The sequence below is a fragment of the Neopelma chrysocephalum genome, unplaced genomic scaffold (genome assembly GCF_003984885.1).
Source record: "Neopelma chrysocephalum unplaced genomic scaffold, ASM398488v2 Primary Assembly neopelma1_98, whole genome shotgun sequence".
Taxonomy (NCBI): domain Eukaryota; kingdom Metazoa; phylum Chordata; class Aves; order Passeriformes; family Pipridae; genus Neopelma; species Neopelma chrysocephalum.
Window position 1 is genome coordinate 4,283,580 of NW_020897761.1, and position 22,040 is coordinate 4,305,619.

Here is a 22,040-nt window from a genome sequence, read left to right on the forward strand (position 1 = left end):
GGTATTTTGGGAGCTTTTTTTTACATTGCATTTTGCATTTTACCAGCCTGTCAGTAGCAGCTCCCTGTGATCTCTGCTTTTGCTGCTGTAACGTGAAGGCAGCGCCCTGACTGTAACAGCACTGCTGAAACACTATGAAAAAAAGCAAAGCATGACCAAAACTAACAATTCCGAACCTGGCATTCCTGCTGTGGGAGGAGGGCTGTAACCGGGACACTACTGGAGAGTTGTAAAGCAAAATACACGCTGAAATTGCCTTTGAAATGGAAATTTGGAGCTGGTGCCAGCTCTGCTGCGGGCTCTGGCTCTCAGAGAGAGTGTTACACAAACCAGACCTTAGGAAGCTGGAGAGGCTCTTTTGGATGGTCGGCTTGCATCATGGTGGAGCTGCCTCCCACTCCCATGGGAGGAGAGGGCACTTACCTGCTTACACAGACAGGGACGTGGGCCTGAGCACTGGCACGGGAGTTGTGCCAGCCTGGGGGATTTCTGGGAAGAGCACGAATAAAAGCTTGCAGATTTTGACTGGCTGGGGGAAGCAGGGGTTTGACACAGTTACAGAAACTGGACCCTGCATCTTTTCTGGTTTTCTTAATCCATCAAGAGGGCACAGGCTTAAAAACACCATTAACCCAAATAAGCTTTGGCAGCAGCTTTAGAGAAAGAAAGGAGAGATCGCTGCAGAAAGGCAAGTCGAGGCATGACAGTCCTCTCTAGCTGGCGAGGGTTTGTTTGGGGTTTTTCCTGTAAATGTACTTTTTAGTCAGTGTTTTTCTAGGTGAGCCTGCAAGAGCCAACAGTGATGGGATCTACTGTGATGCCCATCTTCAGGATATAAACATGTCTTGGGCATGTGTCTTGAGCATGTCTTTACTGCCCGGTCTGAGGGAGTAGGCTGGCATAGCCCATGGCCCCATGTTCCTGCTGCCCTCTCTTCCCTTCCTGGGGGCTGACAGAAGGGTTTTGCCCTGCTTGGCCACCTTTGAAACCTGGTAAAAGACTCAGTGTCTGATGATCACAATTTATGCATGCAGGGGGAGGAAAGCTGCCACAAGAAAAGGCACACAGTAAATTCAGATGGGCTGTGGGGCTGGGGGCTTGTCTCCACCTCCTCTTCAGCCTGGAAGAAAGTCAGGCAAGGTCAGGGTTGAAGCACACTTGATTCCTGCCCTGGGCTTTGCAAGTTCATTCACCACATTCCTGGAGCGAGTATGAATAACATAAATTCAGCATCTTTCTGCAGACAGCTTCCTCCCTTCCCGCCTGCAAGGGGACTCTCCACCTGGATCCAGTGCTCCGTGGGATGCTGGCAGCGTCACAGCCAGCAGATTTACAGGTCCTTCCTGGAGGGTTCCAGCCAAGTCGTGCTCGTTCAGAGATTTTCCATCTGAGCAGGAGCGAGTTTGTTCCCCCTGCCTGCGCCTTGGCTGCCCCCGGGCAGGACACGCGAGAGAGGAGCGTGTGGAGCGTGCGGACGAGCGCCCTCCTTTCCCTGCATCCCAGGGAGATGCCCATATTGTCTGGGGCAAATGCATCCTAATGGGTGGGTCTTCCCCCTTGTGATGCTGAAGAAGAAGATGGTGCCGTGGAGACATCACAGAATTCGTGAGGTGCTGGATTATGTGTCCAGCCCCATCCCTACCCCAGGAGCTTGCTGAGAGCTGTGTCCTGGAGGTGGTGTGCACATGGGCCACAAACAATGAAAGCTGGGCAGCCACTTTACACACTTTTCCTTCTGCTGTGCCAGCCCTCGGAGCTGTGTTCCACCGTGGCTGGCCCGACCTCTGGCCACAGCATGTCCAGCAGGGGCCATGGGACTGGGAGGGCTTAATGACAAACTGCCCTGAGCTGAACTTTGCCACCGAGGCCTGGCTCTGAGCACAGCCTGTCCCCTGGGGCAGCATTTTCTTCACGTGGAAAAACTGGGGAGGAGCCACCAGTGCCAGCCACCCCTACACCTGGCCACTCTGCACAGCCTCCCCGCTGCAGTCCCACCACAGTGCCTGGCTCTCCCAGGGGTTTGAGTGCTGGTCTCTCCAGCTGTTTTCCTGCCTTTTTTTGGTTAGAGCACTGCTGCTCAGGCACTGTGATACTGCCTCACAGAGGCATTGTGCCTGCTCTGTGGAGGTTCACGTGCTCCACATCAAGTATTTACATGCTTGGCATCTGCATGCAGCCTGCTGGGATGGTCCCTGGCCCTGGGTGGGCCGGCAGCCACAGCCCCTTGGGAAGGGGTCGCAGGGACAATGGGGACATCCATTCCAGGTTGCAAGGACAAGTGGGATATCTGTAAACCTGTTTATTGCAGGCGTGACAGTGCTATCGACTGTGCCTGATAACGGCAGGGACTCGGGTACCTTTTAAAGGAGAGAAGTGACAAGTGGATGGTTGGAGCTCCAGATAACGGGCGCCGGGGCCAGGCGGTGACGTGCCGAGCCCTGGTCAGTGGCATGTGCTGCCTGACAAGAGCCAGCTCCTGCCAGCCCCTCGGCATGCTCTTGCTCTGCTCCTCCATCTTCCCATCTCTTGCTAATCCTTCTTAAGCCCCTGTGCTCCCCTTCCCGAGCCGTGTGCTTATCCTGCAGATGCCCTTGGTCAGCAAGGCTGGGTACCCGGCATGTGTGGGCTGTCCCTGCTCCATCTGCAGTTCCTCCCCATCCCAGCCAGCCCTGGGCTCCTTGTGTTGGGGGCCAGGTTTCCCCTGCTGCAGGCAGGCTCCTGTGCAGCCCCAGCAGCCCCAGCTCCCATGCAGCCCCAGCTTGGGATGTAGGACAGCCAGATCCAGGCTGGCAGCCACTGCATGTCCAAGAGGGCTGTGGAGAAAGAAAGAAAGAAAGAAAGAAAGAAAAATGTTTTGCCAGGTTTTGTGAAAGGCTTCTTCTGTCACATCCCTGAGCAACCACAGGGAACTGCTCCCAGGCTATGAAGGGAAGCCCAAACAGTTTTTCTATGAAACTCCTGCCTAACAGCAAAGACCAAGGCAAAATGCAGGCAGAGCTGGGGCAGCCAGTGGGCAGTGTCTGTCACTTGCATGGGTAGCAGGTGGCTCCTCTGCCATTTGTAACCAACCAGCACCTGGTTGTGGGTGTGTCTGGGGGTGCAGGAGCTTTAGGGGTGACAGAGAGCTGCAGCGTGTCGCCCTGGGGTGACCCTGTCATGGGGGACAGAGGGGGCTGGGCATGTGGGTGGTCTGCAGGCCATGCATAGATCACTGACCTCTGGGCACACCCAGCCAGCAGCAAGGGGTTTTGCCTTAACATTTTTTATTGGGTATTTTTTCCCCTTAGTCTCTTCTTGCCCTGTAACAAATCCAAAAGATCCTAGGTGCCAGAAAACATGAGAGAAGAGGAATGCTGTCCAGCTCCAACTCCCCATATGAGCAGCTCTGTCTGGGTCCATGAGTTTTTGTGGTATGTATCTGAGGGAAGAAGAAAGAGCTGAGGGGCGTCAGCGCAGGGAAGGGGATAGAGGTGAGCCAAAGGAGAAGCAGCCTGAGGGGAGTTATTCCTTATTTATTCCTTACTTTCCCTTAATCTCCATGCAAAGCTCTCTGTTCGACCTGCCCTAGGCAGAGGTCCCAGCCTCACGCCTTTTGCAGGCTCCGAGTGGAGCTACAGACACTGGCTTTAGGATGTGGGCTTGCTTCAGTCTCAGTCCCATCTGGAAAGGATGTTGTAGGGATATGGCTCCTGCTTCACTCTGTGCAGCATCCCTGAGGGAAGGGGGTGGGTTAGAAGCCCCCACTTTATTGGGGAGGGGGATGCTGGGCTGCCAACCGCTCAGTGGAGGAAAGCCCCCTCACGCCCCCGATGTGGGTAATTGAGGGCACAGCCAGATCAGCAGAGCTCCAACATCAGTGCCCTGCAGAGGGATGTGTCTGGGCCAGGGAGCCAGCTGGCCACCGCAGCTCAGGAAATCCTGAGGCTGCCCAAGGCTGGTGCCATTGGAGGAAAATGGGTCACCCACGTCCATGGGGGTGAGGGCTGGGGGGATGGTCCCCTCGGCCAGGACACCCCCAGGCACTGCTGCACTCCAGAAACCTCCCATGGCTGCTGAAAGGCAGCTTTGTCACCCGCTGCCAGGGAAACTCCAGCTCAGCCCTTGGGCAGGGATGAGGGCCCATAAATTTCTGATGTAAAATTCATCCTTTGGTGAAAATTACTCCCCAGCCTGTCCCCTGTCTGGGGAGAGGCACAGCGAGGTCAGGGGTGTCCCTCATGTGTCACTACACCACTGCTCACATCCTGCATCCCCCTGGCAGCAAGCTGTCCTGTGCCTGGCACTGGGTGTCCCGTCCCCAGAGAAGCCGGGCTGTCCCTGCTTGCTCAGTCAGTGTCACCTAAGTCACCTGTCCCCAAGACAGCCCTGCCCTCAGTGCAGGAGCATGCCGAGCCTAAATCAGGGCAGATTAAGACACGACCAGCTAAAGCCACTTTGCTCCTGAACGAGCATATCCGCTTGGGATTTAGCGCATTTGCAGACAGGGATTCACACCTTTAGGTGATTTGTCTTAATTCCCCCCAGCTTCTGTGTGTGAAAAGCCCTTGGCCGGCGAGAGCTGGGCTGGGTGCTCGTTCTGCAGTGTGGCAGAGCCCGGGCTTTCTCCTGTGGCCGCCCCACACATGCTATTGGGTGGATGCAGCCTCCTTCCTCCTCCTCCTGCCCCCCCAGCCCCCACGGCTGGGAAATCAGCTGAAATTTTCTATGGATCTGGAGAATTTGGACAGCAGACCCTTTTCGGGATGTCCCTCACAGTGCAGGAGAGGAGCTGTTGCAGGCACAGGGATGCTGCTGGTGCTGTGTTGGCACCTGTCTGCTGCCATGGGCTGCTTTAGGGCTGCAGATACACTGGGCAGCACAGAGGGACCCACTAGAGCGCCGTGGGGCTGTGCTGAAAGGGGTTAGCTGGTCTCTTAGAAATCGACAGCTCCAAAAAACCCCAGCTCTTGTCCTACCCTGGTGGCTGCTGGCCTGGGCTGGGACATGTTGGCTCCGTCATGGGACGCACAGGGCTCAGCTGCCCCTCCCAGGGGCTGTGAGGGGCTGGGGCGCCCCGGAGGCACCGCTGCCACCTGCCCTTGTGCAAGGACCCCCCAGGCCACAAAGCCACACATTGTTGTGACAGCAGCTGGGCGAGGAGTGACAGGGATGCCTGGGCTTTTCTACCCAGCAGGATGCATGAGCGATGGAGAAACCCACTGTCAAGCATCCCTGTCCCGTCACCCCCATGCAGCTCGCCGGCAGGGTTACCCTGTCCCATCCCGGAGCCTCGGATTCCCTTCCCGAGCCTGTCGTTGCGCCGGGGGCCAGGCAGGCGCTTGGCAGCTGCACCAGCTGCCGGCAGAGAAAGGAGGAATTCTGTGACAATGGCGGCGGAGCAGAGCCAGGCTGCCGGCTGATGAATAATACAAGAGCTCTGCTTGCGGAGCGGCAGATGTCCTGTTTACCAACACCCGGCCCCAGCCTGCGGGATGATGGTGCAGGGACGCAGCTCCCAGAACACCCCAGTCAGAGGCCCTGCTGCCCCGCTCGCCTCCTCTGGACACCCCCTCCCCTGCGCTCCCCACAGCCCTCCCCGTGGGGCAGGATCTGGCCGGGCGGGCAAAGCGGGGCTCCCCCGGGTGCAGGGGTTCTGCACCCCACCATGGGTCTGTCCTGCCTCGCCATGGCTTCGTAGCTCCCAGAATATCCTCGCCATGGCTTCACGGATCCCTGAGCATCCCTTTGCAGCCGAAGGGGTTTTTGAGCTGGAAGTTTCCATGGCAACGGAGCGGGATGGCGCCAGGAGCCGGGGGGCGCGGGCGCTGTGGCCGGACAGCCGAGCGGGGCTGGGGCAGGTCCGGGCTGAGGGTCCCGCGGGGCGGTGGGAGATGCCCGAGCCCCTCCGCGGGGGATAGCCCGGGGCCGGCACCGTCCGCTCATGCCCCGGGGGCGGCTGCTGGCCGGAGGTAGCCGGGGGGGCTCTCGGCCGGTGCCTTCGGGGCCGCTAAAAACCCACAAGCCGCGTCGCTTAATTGCAACTTGTTTATCATGTTTTTTTTTTTTCCCGGGCAAGGGCAGTCGGGAACACGCGCGTGCCGACTCTGGACTCTGCGGGTGGGGGACGGGACAGCGGGGATTCTTGTCGCCCGCCAGGACCGGGCACCTGCTGCGCTGGGCCCGCGGCCGGCCGGGCCGAGCCGAGCCGTGCCGGACCGCACCGCGCCATCCAGAGCCCGTCCGTGCCGGGCCGGGCCGGCGCTTGTCGGGCGGCCCCGCCCCAGCTCCCCCCGGGCGGCGGCGGCGGCGGGGCCGGTGGGCGGGGGCCGGGCGGAGCGGGGCGCACGGCGCGGCACATCACAGCACGGCTCGGCACCGCGCGGCTCGGCTCGGCTCCGCTCTCCCGACATGGCATCCAAGTGCCCCAAGTGCGACAAGACCGTGTACTTCGGTGAGCGCATCTCCGGGGCCCGGCCCCTCGTCCCCTTCCCCGCGCCCAGACGCATCGCCGGGACCTCAGCCCGGTTCCCCTGCCCAGAGCCGGCGCTCACCCCTGCCTTCCCCTTCCTCGAGTCCCGGTGCATCCCCGCCTCCTCTTCTCTTTTTCCCCCTGGGATGTGTCCCCACACCCGCCCTCCCTATGGCCGGCGCATCTCCCGCTTCCCTCTCCGGACGCACCCGGAGACCTGCCCAGCAGCAGCTGCTTCTCCCCCGGAGCCCCCCGGCAGCGGCCGCGAACCCTCTGCTCTGCCCCTCCGCCCCCCCGGACCCTCATCCCCGGGCTGTGCCTGGGGGTGCTGCTGGCTGGCCCTGGGACAGGGGACACGGGGGCTGTGGGTGACAGGGGACCCCGGGCACCCTCCCGTGCTCCCTGGTTCGGACATGTGCCCGCAGTCTGAGGTGCTGAGAATGGGGTGGCTCATGTCCCCAGGTACCTGCTGGCTTGGGTCAGGGGAACCCAGCCCACCCGACACGGCCGGGGTGCTGGGCAGGGGGAGCCCATGATCCAAGGGTCTCTTAGGGAGGAGAAGCCGGCGGTAGCAGGTGCAAACAAAACCTTCTCCCAGCCAGTTTCTTTGATTCCCTGCAAGCCTGGCCCCAGGTGTGCCATTCACCCCTCCCTGTCTGGCCTCGCAGCCAGCCCTCTGCGGGCTGTTCCCATCTGGGTGAGCTAATTAAGGGTTCTGGGGTTTGTACGGGACTTGTTCAAAGACAGCGCCTGGGCTCAGAGGTCCATCTTGACACGCCCGTGGCTGGGTTAGGGCAGCAGCGAGTCCCTGCAGGTCTCCGAGGGCCCTGCTTGGGGTTGAGGCTGGTCAGGATCTTTGGGAACCGGGGCTGGGATGTGTCCCGTCGGGCACCCCGGGCTGAGCGCCGCCGCCCGGCTTGCAGAAAGCCGGGAATAGGTGGGTGGAGGTGGGAGCAGGGGCTGGCCCTTTGTGCCTCCCTGACGCTCCCCATGGAGCTGCCCCAGCCTGCTTCCCCCTGAGTGGCAGTGCCCGGCCAGGAGCTTCCCGGGGAGTGAGCTGACCCCTCTGGGTGAGCACCCTCGGGGTGGGCACCCGTGGGACTGTACTGCAGGCTCAGGATGGATCCAGCACTCCAGCCCAAGTTGCCTCCTGGGACCTGCTGGCCACGGAGTCCAGCTGGCCTGGCACTGCCTCCCTGCCCCCCTCCCTGCCCATCTCCCTGCTGTGCTCGGGGTCCAGCCCCTGTTGCCTCAGTGCGTTTGTTTGGTGAAGAAATACCAAAAGGTCCTGATGGTGCCTGAGCATTGGAGGCGTTGGTGCTTTCATTCCTTTCCGGCCATCTCCAAGTAAACACAGGGAAATAGGAATTTGCTGTCTTCCTCCTTTAAATAAACCTATTTGTGTGGGGGTGGGAAGGGCTCGGCCCCTTGGATGTCTTTCTTTGTGTGAATCTTTTCCCTTTTAAGCAGAAAATAGTGCCCGCCCAGCCAGCTGGGCACTGACCCGGGGTCAGAGTCGCTCCTCTCTCTCCAGGGATGAGCCTGCCCTTTGTGGGGGGTTGGGGCTGGGCTCTGGGACCCCCGCCTTGCCTGCGGAGGTCGGGCTGTGCCAGGAGGTGAAGCACCAGCCCCCAGCAGTGCCCGTGCTCTTTCTCTCGCCCGTGCTGGGGGCCTTGTGGGTCTCCTGAGGGGGTGGAACAGGGCTGTACCCCATGCCCCCAGCTGTGTGCCAGCTCTCTCTCTCCAGAAGGGTTTCTGTAGGTGCAGTGGTCCCTACCTAGGTCTCTGCTGCTTCGTGGCTCCCTGTTCCTGCCCCACAAGGGGTGGACACTGTGCCCTACAGGCAGGTGCCTGGCAGCAGAGGAGTGGCAGCCCCTACCCCACACCTTCCCTCAGGAACTGCCATCCCTGCTGCCCCTAAGAGAGACTGGGGGGGGTGAGTTGAGACAGGAGCAAGCCAAAAATTTCTCTGTGCTTGGAGCTGAGATAGGCTGGAGCATGTCCCTGTTGATGCCTTGAGCTTTTCCTTGAGGAACCGCCCAGGCTCTGGCAGAACAAACCTAGGTCCGTTTATTCAATGCATAAAAGCTGGATGCAAACTCTGAGCCGTCTTTCCGGGACGCGGCCCCTGGGCTTTCCTCCTGATGGACCGCGTGGTTTGGTGGGAAGGTGATGGCAGCTCTGCGTCCAGGGTTTGGTATCAATTGTGAATTCCTGGGCTGGCCCGAAGCTTAACGGGGAGGTGATTCATAAAGCCCCGCTTGTTCGGGAGTCTCCTTGCCTGTGCTGAATGAACGCTGGCAGCTCGTAACTTCTCGAATGCCTGGGATTGCAGCCGTGGGTCATGTGTGAGAAATGCCACCGTGTCCTGTTCCCAGCCCCGTGCAGTGCCAGAGAGGCTGCCCAACGCCAGCAGTCGTGGGTACCTATGGAAAACTCATTTCCAGCATGCCTGTTGCTTCATGCTCCCTGGAAAAATCCAGTGGGCTCCTCCCTGTGCAGTCAGGAGGATGTGGGCGTTTCCTGAGCTACAGAATGAGCTTTTTTTCTTTAAAAAGCACAGGGAAATATAAAAATAGTTTTCTGGCTTTTTTTCCTTTTTTTTTTTTTTTTTTTTTAAAGCAGGCTGAGGTCTGTGACATTGTTTCCAGGAACGGCCAGGGCTAACTTTCCCGCTTTGGGGAGGTTGGCGGGATGAAGTGAATGTTTAACTGGAGGAGCAGCACTGCTGGCGGCTGCAGGATCAGCTCCCATCCGCTGGCAGGTGGCAGCAGCCTGGGATTGGGTTTAGGTTATCACTTCTGGCAGGAAGCTCCGGAGGGACTGGAGTCTCCTGCAGGCAAACAGCCACACATTTCCCTGGCTCCCTTTTGCACTGCTAGCCTTAAATGAGTTTTGCAGGGTCACCGGGAGCCCTGGCCAAGCCTTTCCGCCTCCTGTCCTTTCTTCCCAGGGAACTGCGGGGGATTGCAGCAGCAGGGGGTTTCCTATTTTCCCATCCCAAGCACAAGGCAGGAAAAAGCCCCTGGGATGTGGCAAGCACACGTGCAGCGGGGTCCAGCAGTGGGCGGCTTTTGGGGAGCTCACTGCACGTGCTGGGGAGTGTGAGGGGTGGTGGGAAGCTGCTGCACTATTTGTTTGGAAAGGGGCATCCTAAAAGCAAGTGGGAGTCACTCAGTAGCCCTCCAGGCTTGTCCCAGCTGTGTCTGCAGCCGGAGATTGGGTTGCTGGTGGAGTGCCAGAGGGGGACTAAGGGCATGGACACATCCAGCTGGGAAGCAAGGAGGGTCCAAGCCCAGCGTGCTTCAAGGGGCCCGCAGCAGATGCCTGACCCGTGGTCACGCTTGGAGTGCAGCAGGACACGGGGTGCCATGAGGTGTAGGGTGCTCTCCCTGCAGAGCACTGCACTGGCAGGTCAGCCCAGCGAAATTCAAGCTGCAGAAGCTGCTCTGCAATTAATAAGTAACCGCTGTCCTTGGCTCCAGGCACTGGCTGTTGGGAGACGGTGGGGCAGGAGAGGCAGGAGGGCTTGATTTCCTTTACAGCTGTCCCTAACAAAGGAAGCGGCTCTTCAAGTGCAGCCGGTGTAGCCATTGGCACAGAGCTGGCTGGGCTCCTTGGAGAACCCTCTGCTCCCATGTCTTGGGGTGGCTGCTCTTGGAACAAGTGTGGACCTTGCAGAGTGGTAACTAAGGATGCTCCAGTTCCCTGCTCCCTGCGCAGGGCCCTGCTGGGGGGAGGGATGCCTCTGTGGGAAGCTGAAGAACAGGCTGATTAGCATGAGCTTTTCCCTCAGGAAAATAGCATGAGCTGTAGAAAATTATCTGTGAGAGGGTGGAATGGGATAGTGTGAGTTCTGGATCCCCTCACTCTTGCTGGAGCTGCTGGGGCTCCTACACAGTGTGGTGCCGGCATCGCCAGCTGTTGGGAGCGGTGCTGCTCCCGGTGCCATGGGTGCTGGAGGCTTGGGGCTAGCAGGCTGTTCTCTGCAAGCCTGGCTAGTCCTGAGTGACCGCCGCTTGTTGTCTGGATTATGAAGTCCTGCACCCATGTCTCAAATCCTGGACAGGCAGAGATCTTTGTGTTCCTGTCCTCCTTCCCTGTCCCTGGCAGGAGCACAGGGATGGGGAGAGGCGAGGTGATGGGACTGGAAAGGAAAGGCAAGGAAAGGCGGAGCAGGAACGCCTAAGCAAGAAGTAATGGAAAATCTGTCACTGCAATGTTGCAATCGAGTGCAGAGCCTGGAGTGTGTGCCATGGTGCCATTTTTGGCTATGGTGTGATGGTGGTGCCCATTGCTCCTGCCAGAGGTCCTGAAGCAACCAGGGAGGTGATGGTAGGGGATAGATCCTGGCACATGGATGGAGGAGAACCAGCTTGATGTGCACTTGCTGGTGGGGAGCACCAGTGCTGCAGATGCTCCTTTCTGAGCATCCTCTCCCCCTGCTGTCTCTGTTGCCCACAGCCCAGGGCCAAGCCTTGTTTGGAGTTGGGGGGGCCAGCAGGGTGGGGAGGTGAGTAGTCGTGGGGCTGGAGGGGCACTTTGACAGGCTTAGCCGCTCCAGCATGTCCCAGAATCCTGCTCTTGCCAAATGGGCCAGGAAGCTGTTTCATCCCCCTGGCACTGCATTCCAGAGATGGCATCTCAGTGTGCAGAGGGAACACTGTGCTCTGGACCAGCACCTACCCAGGGAGTGGTTTGCTTGTGTGCCTGTGTGTGCCCCCCTCTCGCTGGTCGCTCTGCTCCCCTGGCTGTGTGGTGGGCAAGGGAAGCACCACTGGCTCTTGGGCTCCTGCTGCTGGCCGGGGTCCTGCCTGCCGTGCCTCCCATGTGGGGCCGCTGTGCAGCTGGAAAGCAGCTGATTTTTTAGGCTCAGCCCTGGCTGAACCCAATGCCTGGCTGGAAACACTGCTGGTCCTCTCCCAGCACAAACACATACACAGTTGAGCTGCCTGACCTCAAATGCATTCCATGCAGATGCTGCTTGATGAAGCCCTGTGGAAAATGGAGAGGGACTTGCTGGAGGCTGCCCTGGTCCTGTGAACCAGAGTGGGAGGTTGGAGGCTCACAGCCAGAAAAGTGCCTGCAGTAGGTGAGGTTCTGTCAGAGGAGAGGCAGGAAGCAGTGGGGTGGACAGGAGCCATGCTGTGCATTAGGGCTGCACCTGGAAATCAAACAACTCTCCCTTGCACCCGAGTGACTCAGCTACATGGGTGCTTGGGTCCTGGGGAAGATCTTGTCTCTCCAGTTGATTGGAAGCAGGAGCCCCTGCCTGGGATATTCCTTGTTCCCCCTGGGCTGTGCTCTGTGGTGAGGCTGTACTGAGCTGGCTTTGTTGTGCACTTGGAGGGAGCCCAGCAAGTGAGTGGCTGGGGCTGGAGGGCTGCCTTGCCTTGCCTTGCCTTGCCTTGCTGCAGGGAAGCTAAATATATATGTCTTGGCCACAAAATCACGGTGCGGTGTAACCGTCAGCACCGGCTGTGGGATGGGGGAGAGGAGCTGCCTGGCCATGCCTGAGGAGGGCAGGAGGGGGGACAGGGTGAGGGACATGGGAAGGCAGTGCAGACCCTTGGCAGGGCAGCATGGCTGGGATATGGCCCGGCATGGCATGGCAGGAAATCCTTAAGCTCTCCCTCTGCCGTTTTCCTCTCCCGGCCACTTTGTGAGGAGCAGGGGAGGGACGAGGCTGCCGGCTGCCCCGGTTCTCGGCTTTGTTTTCATTTACCCGGCTCCTTCTCCTGCACTTTTCTCTTTTATTCATTCCTTTGTGTTCCCAAGCAACTTGCTCGTGTTCCCAAGCAACTGCTTTGAAGTGCATCTGCTGTCGGTCTGACAGCATCCCTCTCCTCCAGGGATGCCCGTCGCTGGATCCCTGTGAGGATTTGGCATCCTTATTGTGAGACTGGGCTTTGTCAGCCCTTCCCTCTGCCCTTCCAGGGCTGTGGTGGGATGGATGGGGCACAGCCCAGCCCTCCGCAGAGATGCAGCTGCAGCTATGGTTGCTTTTGCTGAATAAGCCTCCAGCTGGGAGCAGTGCTGACGTCAGGCTGTGGAAATACCTGTGCGAGGGCCTGGAGCACAGAAACTGGGAGGAGGGATGCTCCCTTCCCATCCCGAGAAGATGCGCTTACCTCTGGCCAGCGCCAGCTGCCTTGTCTGGGCACGGCAGATAATTACGGGATGAGCTGCGTTGTCTCTGGGGTGGGGCTGCCGCGGAGCTGTGGGAACAGTCTGCCTTGACAGTCCCCTCGGCTGCTTTCTCGCTCCTGGCCTCTGATTTTACCCAGCCCTGGTGCTGTCCCTTGTCAGTGTGGGCTTCACCCCCCGCGGAGCAAATCCTCCTCACAGCTACATCCTGCAGCCGGGCACGTACCCGGCCCTGCCTCCACCTCTCCGCGGGGGCATTTCTCTTGGGGAGAGGTTTATTATGGATGGGCACCACGGCGAGGTGGGTAACCCAGGGCTGGCAAACCCTGAGTCACACACGTGTGGCAGAGGCGAAATTCCTGCAGCCAAGTACCCTTAACTCTGCCCTTCCAGAGGGTGCTGCACAGCTGGTTTAAATTCAGCTGTCTTGAGTGCAGCATCTTGCCCTGGGCTGTGTGCAAGTGCGGGATCCAGCAAGCAGAGCAGGATGAGCGTGCACTCTGTGTGTTGCTGGCAGGACGGGGGCATGGCATTCAGTGGCAGAGGCTGGGTGTGGTGCGACATCTGCACCGGAGCCCGCTGACATCCCACACTCCCTGCGCAGAGCTGGATGCAGCCCGGGCACTGCTTATCCTCAGGCTGCTTTTGCAGTGCCGATGGTGGGGTGCGGAGCGGGGCTCCCCCCAGCAGCTGCCCAGCAGCAGGAGGATGTGGCCAGAGACTTTTCCTCTGGAGCTGATGCAATGGTGGAGCAGATGTGGCCGGGTGACAGGAAATCTGGGCGCTGGTTCTTTCCCTCCGCAGTGATTTATGGGATGGCGTGGCCGCGGGCGGGACGCCGCTGCCCTGGAAATGGGCTGGGGTGGCTCCAAGCTGCTTCCTCTGCTCGGCTCGAACAATGCCTCCTGGAAAGCCATCCCGGCTGTGCCGGTCCCGCACGCGTCCCCCGGGAGTCCTTGTTTGCAGCCTTGTTTGTTGACCAACCCCTGCGTGGCGTTTCCATCCGGAGGCAAGGGGCAGTCCCCGTAGTTCCCGGGCTGTCCTTGTGCCCCGGGAGCAGGATAGTGCACTGAGCCACCTCCTCCCTCCTGCCCCATCTCCTGCCAGGGACTGTGGGTGCCAGTGGGATCCCTCTTGCCCTGCGCGGCCCGGGGATGCCTTGGCGGGGGGTGCATCCGTTCGGGAGGAGCAGGGATTTACAGCTGCTAAAACATTATGGAGGGGGGATGTTGGATGAGCACCTCCTATCGCGGGAGCAGGAAGGAGCTGGCGTGGGCTGTGGCCGGCTGTAATTGCAATGACCTCTGGAAAACATCCGACCGGAGCTTCCTCCTTGCTTTGTACCCAGGGCCATGAAGGCGCTGGGTCGCGGTGGCGGGGGGAGCTGGGGGTGACGCAGCCGCAGCGCAGCCTGGCCTGGCTGTGCATCCACTTTGACAAAGCCGAGTGGTTCTTTGGCCCCGAGCCCCTGGCTCAGCTTTCAGCCCATCACGCTCTGTTTCCCTCCCCGGTCACCCTGGGGAGGGACCTGATCCTGCCAGGGAGGGCTGGGAGGATGCAGGGCTCCTGCAATGGCCCCATGGCAGCAGCACGCTGGGACCTCTGTGTCCCCCTTGCTTTTGGGGAGTACTTGTAGCCTGGGGGTGGTCCTCTGCTCCCAGAGACAGATAAGGGCTACAGAGGAAAGGAAGGGCCCCTTCCTCATGTGGTGCCTGCTGTGAGGGGCTGGGAGGTATGAGCCCTCCTGAGTCCCTGGGCTTGGGGCCAGCAGGAATTTGCCCTGGCAGCTTTTGGCAGGCAGGCACAGACCCTGGCTGTGGTGGGGCATCCCTTTACCCTGCTGTGTGCTCCCACCTGGGTTTGATCCAACAGCCTCGACCCATCTGTGGCATCTGGAGGGTGGGTCTGGAGCTTTTTCCAGCTGATGCCAGTCCCCCAAGTCTATCTTCGAGGTGCTTGCTTGGGGACACTCTCAGGGGTCTCCCTTGCACCCTGGTGCAGTGACTCTGGCTCTGCCCCCTAGTGCTGCCCTCCCCTGCTACTGGCCACCCTGCTGTGTGCTGGGATTGAATTTTTGGGTGGTGATGGCATTGTCTTGGCTTATCTTGGCCCTGTGGCGTGCCCTGGACACAGCTGTTTGCCTTGGGAGGAGGGTGGCTCTGGAAGCCAGGACTTGCCCTAGAGGAGCTCTTGACCCCCATCTTGACCTGATGCAAACAGGTGACATTTGCTGAGGTCCTTAGAGGGGAAACTCGACATCCCAGAGGAGGTCTTCTTGTAGAGTGGGGCTGGCTCCGATTGCGCTTTTATTTGCTTGTTAAGTATTTTATTTGGCCCTCCTGATTTAGTTTTACGGTGGCTTTAACAGGCTCACACTGTTTTCCAGCTGTCTCTGCACATGTGCAGGGGAGGGGGAGGGCAAACAGGAGTTGGTGGGGGGCACAAGGCAGCCCTCGACCCCCCCAGGAGCTGAGAGGGAGAAGGGAGGGTGCAAGGCTGGGGATGCAAGGAGCACTGGCAGCCTCCCAGGGTGCGTCTGAAGACATACAGCTTGGAGCCAGCCAGAGGGATTGTGTTCATTATAACCAGTCTCAAAGCATTCGCCCTCCCTGAATTTGCCCACTGATACTTTGAAACTGTTTTCGGTGCCAGCAGAGAGTTGCTCCGCAGGTTCCTGGCCATGCATGGATGGTGTCTGCGCACCCATCTGCACGTTGTGCCTATTCTCGGGTGGGAAGTGAGGGGGGAACACCCACATGCCCAAGGGACAGGTGTTTTCCAGGGCCAAACATCCATCGGGGTGACAGTGGAGGCTGTCTATCATCTTGTCCCCCTGGGAGCAGCTCTGGCTGAGGGCTGGAGCTGTGGCTGAGGCTCCCCGGGCAGCCTGAGCAGCTGGAGGTGTGTGGGGGAGGCATGACTAAAACGGGCGGGGTGGGCATGGAAACGCTAAATATTTGAATGGGAGCAGAGTCATTCTGGGTAACGTGGCGGGTAAAAATAGACACAGGGAGTAGGAAGGAAAACGCTACCGTTGCTGGACTGGCTCGTGGGAAAGGGTGTCTGTGGGATGGCAGCTGGGTGGGTGTCCTGGCTTCAGCAGGGATAGAGTTACTTTTTTTCTTAGTAGCTGGTGCAGTGCTTAGAGGGGGTCAGAGGCTGGGGGGGCTGTGTCCATGTCCCTCATGGCTGCAGGGACCCTGTGGGCTGCAGCAGAGCGGTCCCTGGTCCCTGCAGTGTGGCTGATGTGTGCAGTGTGCTGGTGATCAGCCCCTGTCAAGCGCAGCACCCCTCACGTGCAGCCCCCTGAGGTGCCTGGAGCCTGACTTCCCCAGGGGCTTTAGCAGGTGCTGGACGGCCGCTTACCCCTTGCTCGTGTTCCCTGCAGCTGAGAAGGTGTCCTCCCTGGGCAAGGACTGGCACAAGTTCTGCCTGAAGTGTGAGCGCTGCAACAAGACCCTGACCCCGGGCGGGCACGCTGAGGTAAGAGCTGCTGGGGCAGACGGGGTGGGAGCTGTGCTGGCACGCATGGGGAGCCTGGTAGGCTCTCCAGCACCCCAGCGACAGGGATTCCCAGGAATAGGGCTGGGGCAGGTATTTGATGCCATGTGGGTGGGCTGTCCGTGTGGCATGCAAGCCCAGGAGTGGATGCTGTGGCTTCAAACGCTGTGGCTGCAACTCATGGTGCTCCAGAGCTCTTGTGCACAGCCCTGGAGAAACCACAGAGTGGTACTGGCACCACATGTAGTGTCCCAGCTCTGCCACTTGGGTGTGGGCTCCCAGCAGCTGTGGCAGGGCTGGTAAGCACTGGAAACAGCTCTGTGAACTGGGCAGGCTTTGAGCATTGCACAGGCTTTGAAGGTGTGTGGGTGCTGAGAGCCGGCGCTGACCTGTGGTTAAAAACACCAAGCACGGGGATGCCTGGGTTGTCATGGTGATGCAAGCTTGGCATTTGTGCTCTCTGTGCCCTGGGGCTTGTGCTGGAATGTGCTGCCACTGCCACTGCCCGGGAGCGTGAGGGTGCCATGCCGGCGGGGGCAGGTGCTCAGGCTTGGGAGCAACTGTGTTTTTCCTGTGTGACACCCCAGCATGACACCCAGTACCCTGAGTTTGCACAGCACCTGTCATGCCACAGTGTCACCAGCTCTTTAGCATGGTTTTAGCAGGCAGCACAGCTGGGGAGCAGGTGGTGGTAGCAACAGCTAGTGAGGGAACTGGGGCCTGTCTTGCCAGGGAGAATGGGGCTGCATGGGTGGATCTGTGCTTCAGGCCGGGTTAAGCCCAGAATTGCTGCTTCTCCATATAAGGTTGGATTCTGCTCCCATGGGGGATGGCAGCCAAGCCCCCACCGACTGTGCCGACAGCAGATTTGGCCTTTCCCTGCTTTTTCTCCCTCCTTTTGGAGGCTAGGTTGGAAAGGTGTCACAGGGAGACCAGCTAAATGTTTACCCTCTCCTCTGGCATGGTAACACTGCAAGTATACTGATATTTATGCCTTGCAATATTTTATAGCTGCCTTTGGCCAGCCCACAGCCTGCTCACTCCCCCAGCCTTACCTCCTGCCATCCCAACCCTCGGCTTTGGCACAGCACTGCACAGGGAGGCGAGGGAAGGGACAGCACCTCTACTCACCTACCACCCTGCCCTTTTTGGGCAAGGAGTCCTTGCCTTGCAGCAGAGGGGATGGAGGGAAGGAGCACAGGGCAGAAGCAGGGCTGAGATGCTGAGTGGAGCCGAGCAGGCGGTGGGGTGGGTTCCTGCCTGAGAACAGGCTTCTAGTGGGTTTTCTAGACAGGATAGTGTGTGTGGCAGCTCTGCTGGCCCCCTGCTCCAGCCACAAACACTCTCTCTTTTCTCTTGGACTCTGTTCCAGCTGGCCCATGAGAAATGGCTGTGGGGAGCTCCGGGGCTTATCGCCTGCCTCATGCCTTCCTGTGATAATCGCCCCAGACGATAGTGGGGCCGATAGCAGCTGGGCTGGGACCAGTGCCCACGCAGGGCCTCTGATCTCAGGCCAAGGCGAGGGGGAGGCGAAGCTCAGTGCTCTCATGGTCCTTTGTGCCCCCAGTAATGGCCTGACTGTGCACAGGATGCTGAGAGGGCAAAGTGATGCCTTGTTGGGTCCCAGTGGCACACCGCTGGGTCGGGGCTTAAGAATGCTTCTTGGCTGAGCTGCTGCAAGGTGCTGGTGCTCCGGCCGCATGGCATGGCACACACAGAACAGCCTGAGTGTTTATACTGTGGTCAGGTTAGGCTGTCACTTCAGACCTGCAGCTGGGTGTGTTTTGGGGTGTTGGCAGGGCCATGGTGGTCTCTGAACACCAGTGGGGGATGAAAGCAATCCTGTGGGAACTGTGGTCACTGCTCAGCATCCTAACACTAACCCTCTCTCCTCAGCACGATGGGAAGCCTTTCTGCCATAAGCCCTGTTATGCTACGCTCTTTGGCCCCAAAGGTATGTCCGTGCCCCCCCAGACCTGTGCAGCTGTGCTCAGGGCTGCAGGAGGGGCCAGGTCCCCTCAATCCCCACTGGCAGCCCCAAAAACATCCCAGGAGCCAGGCTAGCATGGGCTGAGCATCAAGCCAGCAAATTGCAGTCCCAACCCTGCTGTTCCCTTGTGCAGAGGGAGAGGAGAGCTGCCAGAGAGAGGAAGGGAGGGAGGGAGGAAGGAAAGAAAGGAGGGAGGGATCCATCCTGACAGCTGCCTTTTTTTTTTTTTTTAAAATATGTAGAAAACAAATTCCCATTTAGACAGAAGGTGGAGTCACTCTCCTATCCCAGATGTGGCTAGAGAAAGCCTGGGTCAGGAGAAAGCAAGGCGGGGCTGAGATGCAGCAGTGACTGAGCTGGCCCTTGGCTCAGTGGGCCTGAGGGAGGAGGGACGGGGGGCTGGGGGGAGGATGGCAATCCCGAATGCTCCCAGGTCATCGCAGTCTCCTTCTGCCCCTGTGCAGGGGTGAACATTGGCGGCGCCGGGTCGTACATCTATGACAAGCCGCAGATCGAGGGGCAGACCGCGCCGGGACCCATCGAGCACCCGGTGAAGGTGGAGGAGAGGAAGGTGAATGCTGCACCTCCCAAGGGACCCAGCAAAGGTGAGGGGCAGGACAGGACAGGACAGGCAGCCTGGCCCTTTGCCATATGGGCAGTCAGTCCAAAGTCACCTCATTTGGCAATGGTGTGGGGTGCAGTGTTTGTGTGGGGGGACCTTCCACACCTGTGTGTCCTGGCTGAGATGTCCCACCGCTTCCCATGCCCATGACCTCTTTTTTTCCAGCTTCCAGTGTCACCACCTTCACCGGGGAGCCCAACATGTGCCCTCGCTGTGGCAAGAGAGTCTACTTTGGTAAGGTGGTGAGCAGGCAGTGGGTGATGCCTCGGAGTGGCACGGCCCATGGTGCTGGGGCTCCGTGCTGGACCCCTGGGGCATGCAGAGTGGCTGGGATGGGGGCTTAGGGTTGGGACCACAGAGGGATGTGCCTGAGGAGCCTTCAGGAGTGGGTCCTCTTGAATGTACTCCTGGGTGCAGGGCTTTATCTGCATCGTATCCCCTGCTGTGACCTCCCATGTGGTAATTGCTGTCCTTGGCCACCATCTGTCACCTGCGAGGCAGCAGAGAGGTGGGAGCGATGTGGGAGGCTGGGTTGCACAGGGCTCTCTTGGGATTTTGAATGTGGAGGTGACATCCCCACGGGGAATGCTCCCCCTGAACATGCTGCAGGGAGCTGGTGTGACCCTCCCTCCTTGTCCCACTCCAGCCGAGAAGGTGACTTCACTGGGGAAGGACTGGCACCGTCCCTGCCTACGCTGTGAGCGCTGCAGCAAGACACTGACCCCGGGGGGCCATGCTGAGGTAAGGGTGTCCCAGCCCCGGGATTCCTGGGCAGCACACACGGGGATGTCAGGGGGGTATGGCTGAGCTGAGCTGTGCCCAGCTATCCCAGCTGGCAGCCCCTGCCTTTGCAGGAGGGCAGGGCTGGGAGGAGCAGCTCTTCAGCTCCTGGGGGAGTGCTGGGGGTGCTGGGCTGTCTGCAGGGACGAGCAGAGCAGGAGAGATGCCCAGTCAGGAGGACGTGTCCTGGGGACTGGATTTTCCCTGGCCCTGGGTGACATGCTTCTCTCTCTGCCCCACGCAGCACGATGGACAGCCGTACTGCCACAAGCCCTGCTACGGAATCCTCTTTGGGCCAAAGGGTGAGTGCCTGGGGGCATGTGGGATGGGGAGCCAGTCCAGGGGCACGTGCCCTGCCTGGGCTGCCACTCTCAATGCTCATGTCACCCAGAGGGGACATCCACCCGGGTCCTTACCTTCTTGCATCTTCCCTTGTGCAGGTGTCAACACTGGAGCTGTGGGAAGCTACATCTACGACAAAGACCCCGAGGCAAAGAACCAGCCCTAGATGGCATCCCCCCTCCTGCCTGCCTGCACGCTCTGTGCCCCCGTACTAACCTCCTGCTCACAGCCAGAGCAGACCCTCACCAGGCTGGCCACGGAGCTGTGCCCTCTCTGCTGTCTCCACAGCCCTGCCCCTGGGTTATATATCATAGTCTTTAATATAAGCTTCAGTGTTTAAAGGCAAAGATAGAAGGTATCTCTGGTGGTTCCCAATGCGCTCTGCCCTCCCCAGCCCTCCCACCAGCCCTCCCAAGCATGGGAGGCAGCAGGGCAGGTGTGGGGATGTCACCGTGTGCAGGAGACAGCAGGTGGCACCCAAGGGACTCGGGATGGGGGGAAGCTGGCGCCAGGAGGGTGCTCCATGCAGCCTCGCAGCGCTCAGGAATGGGGGCCGGGGATCAGAGTGCCCAGCCCTGTTCCTCACCACTTTCTGGAGTTGTGTGCCATCTGCAGCTCTGCCCTTCTGGCCATCCCGGGCTCCATGTCCTGGCTTCCACTCTCCCCAGGGTCCACAGCTGACCCTGTCCGCTGTTGTGTCTGGCACCTCCCTACATCCCCATCCTTGAATCCCTGTAGGTGCACCTAGGAAGGTGCCCAACCTGCTCTGCTGGCTGGTTTAGGTTGGTGCCCTCCCCAGCCTGGCCCCCTTGGAGGCAGAGCCTGTGCTGGGGAGCACCTGGCAGCTGCAGCCCTGGTGGAGTGGGCTCTCCCCACCTTTGGAGGACAGAGCGCATTGGGTTGGAGGCTTGGCAGTGGGATGCCCGCCTGCTTCCTGAAGCCGGAGGTTTCTTGTTGTTTATTTATAACCAGTTGTAAATGTGCCCCTTGCTTTGGAGAATGACACGTGCCCCCATCTCACCCGTCCACCCCTGTGCACACCCCCCCTGCTGCTGCCCAGGAGGCCGGGGAGGGGCTGGTGTGGGGGACCCGCAGGGGCAGTGAGCCCTGGGTGCCAACACCCTGCTCTCTCCAGGCTCCCTGTGCTGCTGCAGGGCTGACTTTTGTTATTTGCTGACAATAAAGGTTTTGAGAGATGCGTTGTGCAGCTCAGCTCTGGGTGGAGGTGAGGGAAGCTGTGCACACCACAGAGCATCCCTCTGGTCCTAGGACAGTGTGGAACCCTGCCACTATGATCCTATCCCAGGTGGCTCCTCCTGGGGCCAGACCTTAGCGCCAGCTGAGCCTTAGCTGCCCAGGCCAGAGCTCCTCTGGGTGCAGCACAAGCCATGGCTGCTCCTCAGGCTGTGAGCATGATGGGCTTGTAGGAGGCTGAGCTGCCCTGGCAGCCGGGATGGGATGGGATGAGATCTCTGGCTTTGGAAGGTGGAAGACTATTGGGAGAGAAGTTACGGAGCAGGTGACACTGTTCTCCATAGCTTGGGCTTGCTCAGCAGGCACAGTACCTGAGCAGGGCTGCCAGTGGGAAAGCTCAGCCTGGCAGCAGCAGGGCAGGAATGCAGGGTGGGCCAATCCCCATCCCCAACCCCTGGGAGCTGCCAGGTCCCCAGCCAGATACCAGCATGGCTGCCAGGTCTGGTTTTAGACATCTAGCTATTCCCCCTAGGAGCTCAGTGTCTGGAGAGCAAGGCACAGAGACTGGGGCTGCCAAGGCAAACACCAGCTCTGGGAATTACTCCTCTGGCTCCTCCCTTCCATCACATTCTTGCAAGAGTCCTGTTATGCTGCCTGCTGGCTGTGCCCCCTCAGGGACCTAGGCATCCCTGTGGCCCCTTTTCTGGGGAAAAAGGGGACCTGGTGGTCTCTGCAATGTCTTGCATCCTTGGAGTAGCCCCAGCCCTGGAGCTGCTCCACTGCCATGAAGGAGAAGGGGAAGTGGTTGCCAGCCCCAGTCCCTGGCCTTGCTCCTCACCTGGGCACAGCTGGGAAATGCAGTGGGCACTGCAGAACAGGGACAGCAGGGAGCCTGTGGCTGCAGCCACATTCCTGGGCTTGGGGGTGAGAGCCACCAGTGTTCCCTTCCCGGCAGCAATCCCAGCAGCATGAAGCCTTTTCCCAGGCACAGAGGGCTCAGCAGTGCAGTTCCTGGG

General features: G+C 59.8%; 1 protein-coding gene across 1 annotated transcript; it reads left to right on the plus strand.

Annotated features, from left to right (window-relative positions):
- Window positions 1-6,239: 6,239 nt before the first annotated feature.
- CRIP2 (cysteine rich protein 2) lies at window positions 6,240-21,042 on the plus strand. The gene is made up of 8 exons (XM_027694721.1): window positions 6,240-6,430; window positions 15,984-16,078; window positions 17,993-18,050; window positions 18,551-18,691; window positions 18,874-18,942; window positions 19,355-19,449; window positions 19,733-19,790; window positions 19,929-21,042. The coding sequence occupies exons 1-8, from the start codon at window positions 6,388-6,390 to the stop codon at window positions 19,994-19,996; spliced, it is 627 nt and encodes a 208-aa protein (XP_027550522.1). The 5' UTR covers window positions 6,240-6,387; the 3' UTR covers window positions 19,997-21,042.
- The last annotated feature ends 998 nt before the right edge of the window (window positions 21,043-22,040 follow it).